We start from the raw sequence: 15,279 nt of genomic DNA, 5'->3' as shown, positions 1-15,279 counted from the left end.
GTTTGTAGAGCATGTATATGTTGGTATTTAATAGAATGTCTCGTAGAGTTCAAGCACCTTCTGCTGGTATCTGTGTGTAATCTGAAGTTCATAGGTTCCCATGCTGGCAGAGCTGATTGACATTCATCTTTCCAAAGAAAATTGAAAATAACAGTAGGGGTGATTTGGTTAACAACAGCATCTACTAGTTACAGGATAACCAAAATAAATCATTTTCAGGGACAGACATTATAGTACACTGCAGCCCGTAAAGGCTCCGATTGATGGTCGGAGCCCTAGGACCACATTGTAATGGGCCACTCGGTTTCCTTTCAGACCGCCTCTTTATGTTGGAGGTGGTTGGGAAGGAAACTGGCAGGTCATTCCAGCTGGCTTACGACGGGCTCGGAGACCCCGTCCGCCTTTAGGAACCCGGAAAGTAATCTCATTGGCAGGTCTTTCCACCCTTGAGATTATGATCATGGTTTCCGACATGGTTTCCATACCGGTCTGTCCGACATGGAAACCATGTTGGAAAGCATGTTTGGGGACCCCCAGCAGGTCCCCTTTGGTGCATGGCCTCCGGTTGTAGGCTGAGGGGGCACACAGGTGCCCCCCTTTTGATCCCTGCTCCCCATGGCAGGCACCTCTAGGTGCCTGCCACAGGGTGCAGGGATGAACTGCACATCCCTTTCCTCAATGGGTGCTTGTGTTGTGGCCGGTTTGCAGCCGAAACTCGAGCTCCTATTGAGGAAAGGGACGACAGTCTCATTGGAATCAATCAATTGGGACCGCCGACTGGGTGTCAGTCGGTCCCATGACCGAGTCGGTGTCAAGCAGAAGTGATTTTGCCTGACATCATAATAAGCCCCTAATTCTCATTCGTTATCAGCTGATTTCAGCGCTATTTACCAGCATGCTCTACTTAGGAGGCTTCATGGAACTTCATTCATTGTGCTTGCAAAGATGACATGGTTCTTATCCATCTTCTTCATCTGCTATGTTGATGGTCTGGATAAATACACCCTCTAACTTTCCAAAACCTTACACCAACTTCAATAGGTCTCAAGGCTCAGCCATGTTTCCAATCCTGTTCAACACACACATGTCCACACTTGCTAATATAGTATCACTTAGATCTACCAACTGAATTTCCACAAGTATATCAACACAGATCAAAATCACCCCAAAATTCATGAGCAATCTGTTGGTCACATAGAATCTGCAGAATTGGCAACAGGAAAGGAAAAGCCTAAACCCATCCTACTTCCTCGACACCACCCATGAACCATCCCCGCTTCCAACATACATTTTTTAGAAATTATGCATTATGGGTACAGAAACAGGTCATAATAAAATGCTCTGTCTATTGTGTTCTGATTTGCAGAATACTCCCTAGAGTGCTCCTCATCCAACATATCGCCAGGATTCTGATGATCATAAAGCCTCCTTTGGGTTACAAGTTTTCTGCAATGGTGTCTCATGTCTTCCTAGTGTGAATCTCTGAAAACTGCATAATTCAGAAATATGCTTCTACCTCATGTTTAGTTCTGCTACAAATAAATATATTGAAGTATACAAAGTAATGAATGGAATGCTTTAAATAATCTCAGCCACTGGTCATTTCTAGGGGCTGCATCCCAATCGATCATTATTTTGCAAACCATTCCACCTCCGTTTGGACCCAGACACATGCAAATTAGTCTTGACCCTACTCCAGTGGGAATAGCCCAACCCGAACTGCCAGGCCAGGTCCTCCCTCAACACGAGCATAAGCAACCCAGGACCAGTTTCAGCCTAGTAAGGACTTATCAGTCAGATATAGCTTGGTTACAGTGACACGGTGTGCACTGGACCCACGTCTAGGAATACCTGTCCCACTAACGGCGACTCACTCTAGTGTAAAACATTTAATGGATGGAATGGTTGAGTTGATCTCAGTCACTGGTAAATACTCCAGGTGGTATCCTCATGCATCATTATTTTGCACACCATGCCACTTCAGTTTGTACCCAGCAACAGACAAATCAGTCTTGACTCTGCTCCAAGTGGAACAGTCCAGCCCAAACTGCCATGCCAGGTCCTCCCTGAACCAGAACACAAGCAACCTAGGACCGGATTTACCCTAGTTAGCGCTCATCAGCCAGATTTAGCTTGGTTGCAAATACACAGTGTGCACGGGAGCCATGTCTGGGCAAAGATGTCACACTTAGGCCATCAAAAAAGAAAGTGATGGATGGAATGCTTGAATTAATCTTGGCGCTCGCTCAGGCTGCATTCCAATGAATTGTTTTTCACCCACCATGAAGATCAACAACCACTGAGATGTGTGAGAAGCTCATGGGTGCAATGCTTAGCAACAAGTGAGACACAAAAAAGAGTCTGGTAAGGTGTTTTTCTGGAGAGAAAGAACAAAGGAAAGGACCTAGGAAGGTGAAATATTACAAACAGCAAGACAAGGAAGAAGGCTCTACACATAGTGAAACCTGAAATCTGCAAAGAGAAGGTTGCACCAAAACGGGCATAAATTGTAGAAGTAAATATACACATGTGCAAATGGCAAATCGCAGAATGGGCACTGACATGCTATTGGCATGTTATTCCTCTTTCTGAAGTGGCAACATTTCATTTGGTAGCAATTTGCATGCAAGTTAGCTTGTATAAATGAAAATAAGCGGGAGCACAATTTGCACCTGTGTTTTTTAGCCCCAGCATGATTGGGCCAAAGTGTTAAGAAAGGCAATGTGTTTATGTGGGTTGTGAGGCAATATATGTTTCAGGCGAGACTACTTCAAAACATAACACAATGACTTTCAGGATCCTGTTAAAGAATCATTTTGTTCTTAAGCCCCTGCGTATGAGTGAGATATTAATGTGAAAAATGCCTTGTCAGCATTTTGTCCAATTAGGGCATTATATTCTGCGCACACATTCCTAAATCGCGCTGTTTCTGAGCGCTAATGAAGCATGATGCTATTCAACTGATTTGTTGCTAGAAAATTTACATCACTTTAGAGTAGAATACAATGTAAGTCTAACAGCACTAAAGGCACGGACATTAAGCAAATAGGCAGACGTTTTATAGTGACCCTGAATCTATTGGCAACAATGCCTGATGTCGCTGTGTAACAGGAAATACAACGCAAAAAGAGCAGACAAGTCCACTCTAACATCAATACCTCCAACATCACACCTCAAAATGTAACGCATCCCACTCTAGATCCTGTGGAGGGGCTCCTGACACTGCAGAAAATGAGATACACTACATGCTGGTCTTCTACAGGATGTGTGCATGGAGACTGGAGTCATGCAAACTTTTAAACTATACACATGAGATATATGTCAATTCAGTAAATCTGCTTAGGAACCATTTACAGAGCCATCCTTCATTCTTAAATATTGCATGTCTTCGGTTCTCGTGGGCCACTGGGTTGCATTGGTCAATTCCTGTGTACAAAGCAGCACATTTATGAAGAACTGTTATGTTTTTTGCCATTAATAGAGTTTTTTTGTCTGTGCACATGGTGTATTTCTCTGTTTACATGGCAGTCAAAGAACTCAAGCGTCTGTATATACCCAAAAATTGACTATTCGGTCTATCATTCCAATCCACCATAAGTCATCCAAAATGGTGCCATACATCTCAGCATTCCTGGAGGTGTGGAAAAATAGAGTTTTTTAAACCACATGGTAACCTAACAACTCTTTTGAATTAGCCTAATCCCAATAACTCCAAAAAAGCGCCATCTTACCCAATGCTTTGTCGTTTCGGTAGTGTTGCTGTGCTCCCGAATTTGTTGACAGATCCTCGGGCACAGGCATTGGTTCATCTCCATCCTCTGGGATATCACTCATGGGTGAACTGTGATTTCCTAAGCAAACAAGACACAGTGTTGTTAAAGGACCAGTTTGTGGCATATATTTTCATCGTTATCTTACATGGTAGAACTTCAAAGTGCACTAATAGTACAAAGGGGAACCTAATCAATAAGATCAAATAGGGCCTCAACAGGTCTAAACATAATAAGATTTCTGTTGCAGTATTGTTGCATTCATATTTTGACATCATAGCAGACAAAGGGGTCAGTTACGGTGTCATTCGGAAAGGCTCCGAACGGCATTCGGTTAATCCGAATCCGATTGGAAAGCCTTGTTTCCGACCGACTCGGAAACACTTCCGAACGACGGATTATAATGTTCGGGAACCATTTTGACTTTCTGACTCGTTTCCAAATGGTATTCTGAGTAACCGAGTCGGTCGGAGCAGGCTAGTACCGGTCTACACAGCACGTTTCCGACTGAGCGATTAGGATTTCGAATTCGGACAGCCTTTCCGAATCGGTTGTTCCGACACAAATCAGCTGTAGGAATCTGATTTTGGGGGCCCATAGCAGGCCCCCCTTCACCCGGGGGCCTTCGAATCGAACCCCTGGGCATACCTATGGGTCCCCCCTTTCCAACCATGCACTGTGTGGCAGCCACACGGTGCACAATTTTACGCAGCCACCACTTTCTTCAATGGGAGCATGTGTATTCGCTCCAAACACAGGCTCCCATTGAAGTCAAATGGACTCTGGCCGAATGATGTTTGGAACCATCGTAATCGGTCGGATGGGCTTCCCGAATAACAAAACATGATCTATTCATTAAGAACCATATTTTGCAAAACCTCACCTCTCGCAGAAATTAAATGAGTGCAAGATGGGGCCAAAAAGATTATGTATAACAGGAAGGCCACAGGTTAGACTTCTGGCAGGGTCAACACAGTCCTGCAACGTTCTAATGGCGAAAACCGAAGTTTTAAGTTAACATAATTTGTGACAATTGTTATAGGATTTCCGCACTCGCACTTACATTTCCTAAACGTGTATTTTAAAATGTAACTAAATACCTTCCCCTGATAGCATGAGACTCACTTAGCCACTATGCTGTCACCGGAGTTGGAAAATGCTAATAACCAGTACACTCAATGTTAAAAGTCTTGCACAGGGTTGCTACCTCCTGGTCATATGTGCACTTTTGTTATAAACTTGAGGAGATTTAATTTTTCCTACAGTTTTGCCTTGTATGATGTGGCTTTCGCTAAGATTTATCAACATGATTTGCTGTCTTGTGTATATTGCTAGGCGAACTACTGTGTCCACTACACAGCTCCTGATGGAACTTTCCTGTAGGTATATGTATTTTTTTTTAATTGGTGGACATTCTAAATTTCACATTTGGAGACTTTGCAAATTCGGGAGCAACATTTCAATATTAAAATCAGAATTGTACTATCTAAGCTGGCAATAACGTTCTGTGTAGTTAAAGATTTTAACACACAAGTTGAGGCAATTTGTTTATTAGGCATATTTGCTAAATGGGCTGAAATGAGAACCTAGGACATGCCAATGACCCCCTTTAGAAGTATCACTTTCCTAACTTCAGAAGCACTCTAGACAGGAGGGCATGAGAGAAATTAGAGACAAGTGCTTCTAGGCAATCTTCAGAATACATCGATAAATTGAGAATTACAGCATTACGACATCACTCATCTTCTTTGTCCTGGGAGATACTGAGGTCCTTGTTATTCTCTCTGGAAGGTAGAGGGAGGAAGGTTAGGGCATCCTGCTTATTGTGTTGCTGGAAGATGTGGAAGGTCTTTGAAATAGAAAAGATGGGAAAACTGGCGACTCAAGAGGCTCTGATTGCAAATTCATTCTATTAAAATAGTTATTATGACAGAAAATGACTTGTGAAAAATGATGCCCAAGCTTTGATTGATGTAAAGCAGAACCATAGAGGTAACCCCCTTGGAATGTTTTAGGTGTACCCTTCTCAGTCTGAATCTTTATAATGGCAAGCCAGATCCAATCACCTTTATAAAGGCTTTGAGAAGCCCTGGCCTCGCCTCTCCCTTAATCTCTGCGGAGGCTGTAGAATAAAATACTTGCTACCAGGAATAGAGAAACTAACTTTCTCAGTGAGTCCTTGGCCAGTTGAGTGTCTGATGTGCCCTGGTGTTAGCAAACTATGGTCTGGAAGTTTTTACATTGGTTTCCAAGTTTGAAATGCTTAGTCATAGAGTGTTCTTAGTGACAAAGGCATCTGCTGGTTTATAAGAATAGCTTCTGTCTGTTCTGGCAGAGCTTGGGAAGAACCTTGTGGCCAATTGCTCAGCTTCTAGGGTTCCAACAAAAGTAGAAACTCAGATTTGTTACAGCCAGTCCTAAATAATTATCAGCAGAAGTAGTACTGGCGGTTTACCTGGATCATTCCCACATTGTCTTCGTACTGCTGTAAATAGAATTGACAATGGCACCAGACTATCAAGAGAAAATTATGGGCTAAGCCTGGCCAGTGGAAATATGAGATGCCTTTGGTAGATAAAATGCATGGGCTTCACCTCCTCTTCCTGTAATAACACTTGGAAATCTATTAAAAGAGATTGACTGAGAGATAGCAAGGTTAATCCAACAATCTTTGATGAAACTGTGGCTTTTGAAAGTTACCTTCTCTAGCGGAAGCATGTTATTTAAAATGTTCTTGCTCTCCATTGGCTCCCTTCCATCATATCTAGTCTGCCTTCAGCCTTGCTTTGCTGGCCAAAGTTTTCCTACAAGCCATAGACTACGAAAGAGGGTAAATGTGTTGCCAGACCCTTGCTCTTTAACCAGTTCTACTCACAGGAAAACCTGACTTCAATCCTCGATTCTTATGGCAATCCCCTAAGGAGACATCGGGCCTGCTTTAGAGTGTGGTGGAGTCTGCCTGCCATATTTAGAGCGCTAGGTGGTCTTTTAGTATTCTATTGATGGTTCCCTGTTGACTCCATTTATGAAATACTTGCTCTGATGTCCCCAAGGAGTCGGGTCGTTAGGGTAAGGACATGACAAAGTCCTCCCTATTTAGGATGGACAGAGTAATGCCTTTTTTTCTTGTCTGTCACTGCCCAAAAAAACGTGTCAGCGAGGGACAAAAAAATAATCATCCCCCTCTCATTCTGCACGAAATTTCCAAGGGCTTAGAGAGTCATTAGCTTTTTGTTTTTCTAAACCAAATTCCCAGTTTGGAAATGTGTTGTTTGAAAAGCAAAAAATGTAAAAACTTTGGTGTGCAGCCAAACCTTTAGTAGATTGAAAAGAACCATCATGCCATTAGTTCCATTACATGTGCAGAGATGACCATAGACCTGGTGGTAATCTTCAAATTTGGCAGCAGGTGTACTAACCTCAGGATGGCAGAGGTAATGTCCTCTGCCACCCCAATGGCCAACAGTCTGTCTACCAAATTCAAAATCAGGCTTTTAGTCTTTTTGTTCGAAGGTTTTTGATTTCTTTCATTGTCTACTATTAAATAATGAATTCCGGGGGCGTGGCTTGGCGCCCGGGGAGTATGGTGGCACAGGGGTGAGGCTCTCCGGTGTGGCCGGTGGATTCCGCGATTTTCAGGAGTTTCTCCGTCGTGAAGGAGACGAATTTGGATTTATAAAGAACATGGGCTCACTTTGATATCTTTAGCAGTCCCAGAAACGTTGCTCTGGAAGAGTTATTCACTGCAGTAAGTCCGGTCGCGGCTCCGTTTTTGCCGCGACTGCCATTTTGTTTTTTCGCGTGATGCACGTCTCTTCACAAATCAACTAATATGTTGCTCTTCTTTGTATATTTCACCCGCTTGTCTTCTAAAAGCGCCCAGGACTGTATATTTGATATTTTTCTCACTAGAGATGTCCTTTTTGAGGGGTCTTTGCACCAATCAAGATCCTCTGAGGCATTCACATTGCTTTCTATGAGGCAGCCATTTTGTACTACACCGAGTGCTATGATGTTCCCTCACAATGCTGCTTTCTTAGCTTGAACAGCACAGTTTCTTTTTTATTAATGACCCAACTCTTCCAGGATTAGAAATTCTTGTTCTGTGTGCTGGATCCTCATTCACCAATGTTGCATATTGTATGCTGACTCACATCCCCACCTATGTTTTCCTCATATGCAACAAGACCATTTTGCCTATATTGTTCAATCCACGCAGTACGCAGCTCCAATCTTAACCGCACCTTCCTTCTGTCAGTGACTTCAACACGTCTCTATATTTGCATTGCTGGAATGAACACCTGAACTTCTGTGACTGTACCAAGAGACCCCTTTCATATGTTGCTTGTTTGACTCTTTCTTCCACGGTTGCTCGATCTCTTTAATAGTTTCTGCCTAACGGAGTTGTTCTTCTTGTGCTTTATTGGAGGGAATTGCTATGAATGCGCCTTATGGGCAGAATAAAATCAACATACTCATCATCTTCTATGCAAAAGCATATATTTATTAAAAACTCGAAGATATTCTCTGAGTTCTCCAGGTTCGAAGATTCTCAGACGTCTTCCCTTCAGAGTTTGCAGACAACGATGGATTCCTCTTCTACAGCTCCAGGAAAACCTAACACTAAGTCCACCTAAGTCCATTTCGCCTGTTTCTATGGAGCTCCTTCTGGAGGAAATTAGGGCTCTACGTCCCTTTATGGAAGAAACCAATGCCAAACTGCAGACTTTAACAGATAATTGGTCTCAAATGGAGACAAGGGTCACATCAGTGGAATAAAGTGTCTCATCCTTAGAAGAAACATGCACCACCGTTTCTCATCTTCATTCACAGATCTCCTCACTCCAAAGGCAAGTGGAGGACCTTGAGAATCGCAACAGACGGAATAATCTTCGCATTTACGGCCTGAGGAGGGTATTGAAGGAACTGATCCTCTCACTTGTTTCAAGTTGTTCCTCCCCAAATTACTACACATGCCGGATGGTACAATGCTCAATAGACAACCTGTGCATCGATTAGGCCGAGTTCCTTCCCAATCTTCAACCACGCAGAGGCCAAGAGGAGTCATCTTATACTTTTTAGAATACACGGATCTATTGAAGGTGTTGTCGGCGGTCAAAGCTTCTCCACGAATGACATGGTCAGGCTCGTCTCTGTTCTTTGCGCAGGATTACACCAAGGCCACTGCAAATTGACGCAAGGCTTTTTTGGGCATGAGAGCTGATTTGCGGTCAATAGGGGCCCGCTACGGCCTCTTTCCCATGCCTCTTCAAAGTTACAAACAACAATAGAACAACGACATATGAGGACACTTTACGTCTCCAAAGTCTCACAAACTCTTGTAAACCTACCAATATGGATTCTTCAGGCCCTCATTCTTCATTCCACACTTGAGATCATTTTACTATTTTAACGGATCTCTCCAGCCTTCGTTCTTCTTTCTAATGGTTGTTACTTCATGTTTTGAAGTTTCTGGTTTTTCACACAGATGCTGTTTTTATTGATATTAGCAAGTCTGGATTGTATTGTAAACACGTTAATTGTCATTGTTCGTTACTTGTGTTTGTGTTTTCTCCAGCAGTTTCTTTTTAACCTTACTGTATTTTGTCTCCACAGATTATGTAGCCTTGTTTCGTGGTGTCTTCCCGTTCACCCTTTTGGCCGACCCTGGAAATGTCGCCTATCCCATGTGGTTCCTCCCCCCCTCGTGCTCTCCTGATCATGCCTCCTTGTTTTTCCTTTTTTGTAGGTATGTCTTCCCTCCGTTTGCTTGTCATATTTATGCTCTCCAGTGTTATCCTACTTCCCTTCTTATCTTCTCTTTTTATTCTATTTCCGGGTGTCGTTCTCTTCTTACTTTCCTTTAGTTTTTCTCAATTTGATATTTCCTCTGGTTATTATATTCTTCTCTATTGTGATAATCACTTTACTATTAAATCGTGTGAAAGATCTGGTCCTTCTTTTTTTCTTTCTCTTTCACTTTTCTGGATCGATGTATTTCTAATATTCCATGTCATAAAAAATGTTATTACTTGGAACTTTAAGGGTTTGAATTCCCCTATTAAGAGACAAAGAATTCTGTCTCATCTAGCCAAATTAAATGTTGATTTTGCATTCCTACAAGAAACGCACCTTTCAGATACCGAATCATCAAAACTGAAGAGAGGTTGGGTAGGTGAAGTTTTTATTTTCCTGGTGATGGCAAACGTAACGGAGTGATGATATTGTGTCGAAAGTCCCTTACATACTCTTTGTTATCTCAAGAATCAGATATGAATGGTAGATGGTTAAACGTTAAATTATCTCTCAAGGGTGTTCCAATCTCTCTTCTAAATCTATATGCCCCCTTGTGTGGTGAACCCACCTTTGGCCCACCTTCGCTAAACATATCACCCATTTTATGGATGATAATTTTATCCTTGCGGGAGATTGTAATCAACCTTTTGATCCTTTCATTGACAGGAAATCCAAAGTTACTTTTGTTCCTAATAAACCCCATAAGTCCTTTGTTCAGGCGGTCACGCAACATAAACTTGTTATGCCTGGCGTCTATGTAATCCGACCTCTAAAGAATTTACCTTCTATTCCCCATCTCATCATTCTCAATCAAGGATTGATTATATTTTTGTCTCTCATAATATTGCGCAAACTCTTACTAATGCAGAAATTGGTCCCATTTTTTTGTCAGATCACGCCCCTGTCTCAATGAGCATTGATATTCTACCTAAAGCAATAGGTCCTAAAAGATGGCGTTATAATAACACTCTTCTTTTGGATTCTAAGTTTACTGCTTCTTTTACCAGTTTCTTTGATGAGTTCTTTGAGATAAATGAAACTCCCTCCATACACTCTTCCACCTTATGGGACACTTTTAGAGCCACAGCAAGAGATTTCATAATTGGCTTTGTTGCAAAAAAATGAAAAATTGCTCGTAAATCCACTGGGGACCTCCTTCAGAAGATTAAGAGATTGGAGCACTCTTATTAAACCTCACATTCCAAAGATTGTCTAACAGCCCTCATTAATGCCAAGATGCAATTCAACAAAAAGTCTACAGAAGATGCTTCTTTATTTCTGTTAAAATCTAGTGCAAAATTTTATGGGGGTAAAAATAAAGCGGGAACAATTTTGGCTAATTATTTAAAAGTTAGACATAATAAGCTAAATATTGAGTCTATTTATGATGCAAATTCTGTTTGAAATACAAAGACGCTGACAATAAGAATTAATTTTTTCTCTTTTATAAAACACTATATACCTCTGCAACTCAACCCACTAACCAATCCTTATCGCATTTCTTCTCTAGCATTCATAAACCCCAACATTTTCCTCCTGATCTCTCTTCTCTGGAATTAGACTTAACACAGCAGGATTTATTCAACGCCCTCCAACACCTTAAAAAGGACAAAGCACCAGGACCAGATGGCTTCACGGTCGAATTTTATCTCCATTTTTCCAAACTGGTATTGCCCAAGTTGTACTCTCTTATAGATTCTTTCACCACATTAGGTAGTTCCTCAGGCTCCTTCTCTGAAGCACACATATGCCTTATACCCAAAGAAGGAAAGGACTCTAAGCATTGCAAAAACTATAGGCCCATTTCCTTGGTTAATATTGATTACAACATTTTTGCCAAAGCATTAGCGACCCGATTGGATTCTCACTTACCAGACTTGTTAGGCAAGGAACAATCTGGGTTTGTTAAAGGGCGATTTATAACTGATAATACAAGACTCCTTTTTAACGTTTTGTCCAAATCCTCACATATTAAACAACCCCTCGCAGTGATTGCCTTGGATGCTGAAAAGGCGTTTGGTAGAGTTGAGTGGATTTATTTACTCTATCCCCCGTGCGGCGGTCTGTGACAATGGTTTAGTATCTCCATTCTTTGATTTGGGAAGAGGTGTACATCAAGGATGTCCTCTATCCCCCTTCCTTTCTAACCTGGCCTTGGAACCTTTTCTTTCTAAATTACGTCAGAATCCGAATATACATGGCTTTCAATGATTACATTTCCCACGTCAAACTTGCAGTATACGCTGATGATATTTTACTATACTTATCTAAACAAAATGATTCAATCCCTGCCTTTCTAGTAGAAGTGCGCGAGTACTCCAAAATCTCTGGGTACAAATTGAATAACGACAAATGTGAGAGTATACCTTTAACAAAATACACTTTTAAATCAGATTTCAGTGCCTCTAATTTCACTTGGAGTCCTACTCACATTAAATATTTGGGATTGCATGTTACTTCTTCAATTTCTGATACAGTATCACTTTGTATGAATAAATGTATTCAAAAGATATCGGACTTGACCACCAGATGGCATCTTCTTTATTTATCTTGGTGGGGCCGTCTTGACATCATAAAGATGATGTTATCTCCTATAATTATATATACTATCTCTAATATCCCGGATCCTATTCCCACTACATTGCTTAAGAGAATTAATTCCAATCTCCCTTCCTTTTTATGGAATAATAAAAAATCTCTTATGTCCCTTCTTAGGTTAATACGTCCCAAGTCGGATGGTGGAGTTAACTTTCCGGATTTTCCAGCTTATCAGAAGGCATTCCTTTTATGCCAAGCCTCCCTTTGGCTACGAGATCCCACAGATGACTGTGCTTTATGGACTACAGTTGAACGTCTCTTCCTGTCCCCTTTTTCCTTTGCTGAATACCTTTCTTTCACATGTAAACCACAAGTATTATCCACGCCCATAATCAAATTCACATCCAAATTACTTTCATCTTCCTCCTCCTCTCCTCATAATATGTTAGATGATTTTCTTAACTCCACCGTTTGGCACAACAACAATGTTCTCATTAAGATCAAACCATTGTATTGGAAGACCTGTCGTCAAAAGGGGTACATTTTGATACATCAACTATTCTCTCAGTTGAAATTCATACCTTTCTCATCACTTAGTCAATTATTTAGCTTACCTGCATCATTCATTCACAAATACCTTTTACTTAGGGAACGGTGATGGTTACCTATACCCGGCTGTCCAATACACAGACATCTCTTACTATTCCTACTTCTATCTCACAACTTCATAACTTATTAAAAACCACATCCAAGGCATCCATCATATATAGGTATATTAACAGCACCAATACTATTAGGCCAAAATCTAAGGTTGAAGAGTTGTGGGAACATGATTTTGCTACATCTTGGCCAGTGTCCTTATGGAAAACTATATGGGTCAAAATTCGTAAATCATCCAGAGCAGCTAATATAACACAGACATTGTTTTTTCTATATAACAGACTTGTCTTTACACCACATGATTTGAGCAAAAAATTTGCTACAACACCAGATGTTTGTTGGTCTTGTTCCGCCCCGAATGCAGATCTGTTTCATATGTCATTTGCTTGTCTTATTATACATAATTTTTGGAAACAAGTATGGTCCCAAATTAACTTGATTTTCAGAACGAAAATTTATTTTTCTTTTACTCATCTTTTTCTGGGAAGTCTTTCTTCTTGTTGGGAAAATGTTACACAATGGGGCACATGCATCAAAGGAAATTGCATTCGCAAATGGTGCGAATCACAAAATTCGGCCGTTTGCGAATGCAATTCCCATATTTGGGATGCATTAACATTTTTGTAATTTTCGCAATTTAAGAAATCGCAAAATTGCGATTTCTTAAATTGCAATTGCATTTAAGGAATCTCAAATTGAGATTCCTTAAATGCAATGCATCAAACTCTAAAAATTTGTGAATTCGCAAATAAGGGGAGCAAATTACCATGAAGTTGACCTTCATGGTAATTTGCAAAAACTTTGAAAAATGCACTAAAGTGCATTTTTCAAAGTTCCATTTTACACACACACACACGCCCTTGGGGCATGTGAGTGTGCAAAATGTACTTCTAAGCAGATTTCAGGGGTGCAACAGGGTGTCCTTTGGACCCCCCTGCACCCTTGAAATTGCATTCTTAATTTGCGGATTTCTTTCCATTCATTCCTATGGGCCTCTAGGCCCATAGGAATGGATGGGGAGGTATTCTTTAATTTCGATTCTCAATTAGAGAATCGCAATTAAGGAATTTTAAGAAATCGCTATTTTTATAGCGATTTCTTGATGCATTGCAGTTTGCAATTCCTTAATTGCGATTCCTTATTTTTCGCAATTAAGGAATCTCAAAATGCAATATTGATGCATGTGCCCCTTAATGTTAAAATCATTGATTTGTTGATGGCAGTTGTGTTCCAGCAAATTACAGCTAACTGGAAAGATTTTTCAAAAATTACTTTTAGAGCGTGGTGGTACAATGTTTGCCATAATCACAGACTAGATACTTCCTTTGTTTATCCCATACACATAGCAGCGAAACGTCTAGATTTATGGTTACCTGTTACTATGTACCTTGATGTTTGTGCCAGTCATTTGTTTCGGCTGCAGCCTCATCAACAAGAAGTTCCAAAACCTCCTTGATTACCCTAAAGGCTCTTGAATTCTTTAGTATTTTCCTATTTTTCCATGATAGCGGTATATCATTTTACTTGTTTTACTCTTCGGCTCACTTCATACAATGTTATTGAAGTAATGTCTTGACTGTACTTTGTATTGACTCCCCTACTTTTATCAATAAAACTTCTTTGAACCTAAATAATGAATTCCCATTTGTTTCAGTGGGAAAGTTTGACTTTCTTTTATGACATTTGATCTGAATATCCAATTTTCCTCATGTTTGAGACCTTTTGCTAATAAATGTTTAATCATTTGATGAACACCTGGCCTGTATATTTAATTTACTTCATTACAGCACTGCTCTTTGAAATGTTGTTCCCAAGTCTTAGTGCGATGGTGTAGAATGCTTATGTTCATCTATTCGCAAATTCTCTGAATAGCAGCATCAACTGTAATGATTAAGCTTAAAAGCAGGACAAATGATTTAAAATAGACTATTCAAATTGTTAATGGTAGAGGTAAAGTTTCCATTTATGTTACCATACAATTAAAACTGCATAATAGCGGAATATTGCTTCATCAATTATATGTTGTCGGTTTAGGAAGAACACCTTATATACAGCCATAAAATTAAAGAGGGAATGTTGCTACAATGCCATTAATTTGTGTCTTTCATTAAAGGATCCATAACTTCTTTCCTGGGGCAAACAGAAGCGATTACAATGAGTAATCTATGGGATGCCCATAAAAAATACAAAACGACTAAAAATTTACCAATTTTGGCATTTATCCAGGCCATGTTCCAGCTAATTTGGCTAGAAAGCCATAGTATTTAAAGACAGCTGTAAAACTGCACTCTGGAATTATATCAGGACTATCTTGGCGTGTCAAAAAACTGGGATCTTTTGAAGTGAATTTGGCAAGGTCACACCCCCAGGCAACCTATTAATAAACTGAGGCCAAATGGCAGATTTTTCAATCTAATTTCACTAATGTTTTTAATGAAATACATGTTACAGAGTGTGCAATTTGATGTGGTTGTCCGTATTTTTTTTGAGCTGGAGAGGATATCTTTCCTCACTT

General features: G+C 40.5%; 1 protein-coding gene across 10 annotated transcripts in view; it reads right to left on the bottom strand.

Annotated features, from left to right (window-relative positions):
* The window catches only part of IKZF1 (IKAROS family zinc finger 1), a 314,542-nt gene that overhangs the window by 198,138 nt on the left and 101,125 nt on the right, over nt 1-15,279 (bottom strand). For all 10 annotated transcript variants that reach the window (XM_078688103.1, XM_078688104.1, XM_078688095.1 and 7 more), the window contains exon 3: nt 3,732-3,851. In XM_078688103.1, the coding sequence (XP_078544229.1) occupies nt 3,732-3,851 (120 nt within the window). The remainder of the gene's footprint in view (nt 1-3,731; nt 3,852-15,279) is intronic.

The sequence above is a fragment of the Lissotriton helveticus genome, chromosome 4_1, assembly GCF_964261635.1.
Source record: "Lissotriton helveticus chromosome 4_1, aLisHel1.1, whole genome shotgun sequence".
Classification (NCBI taxonomy): domain Eukaryota; kingdom Metazoa; phylum Chordata; class Amphibia; order Caudata; family Salamandridae; genus Lissotriton; species Lissotriton helveticus.
Note: the sequence above shows the minus strand (reverse complement) of the source record. Positions and strands in the feature narration are given on the sequence as shown.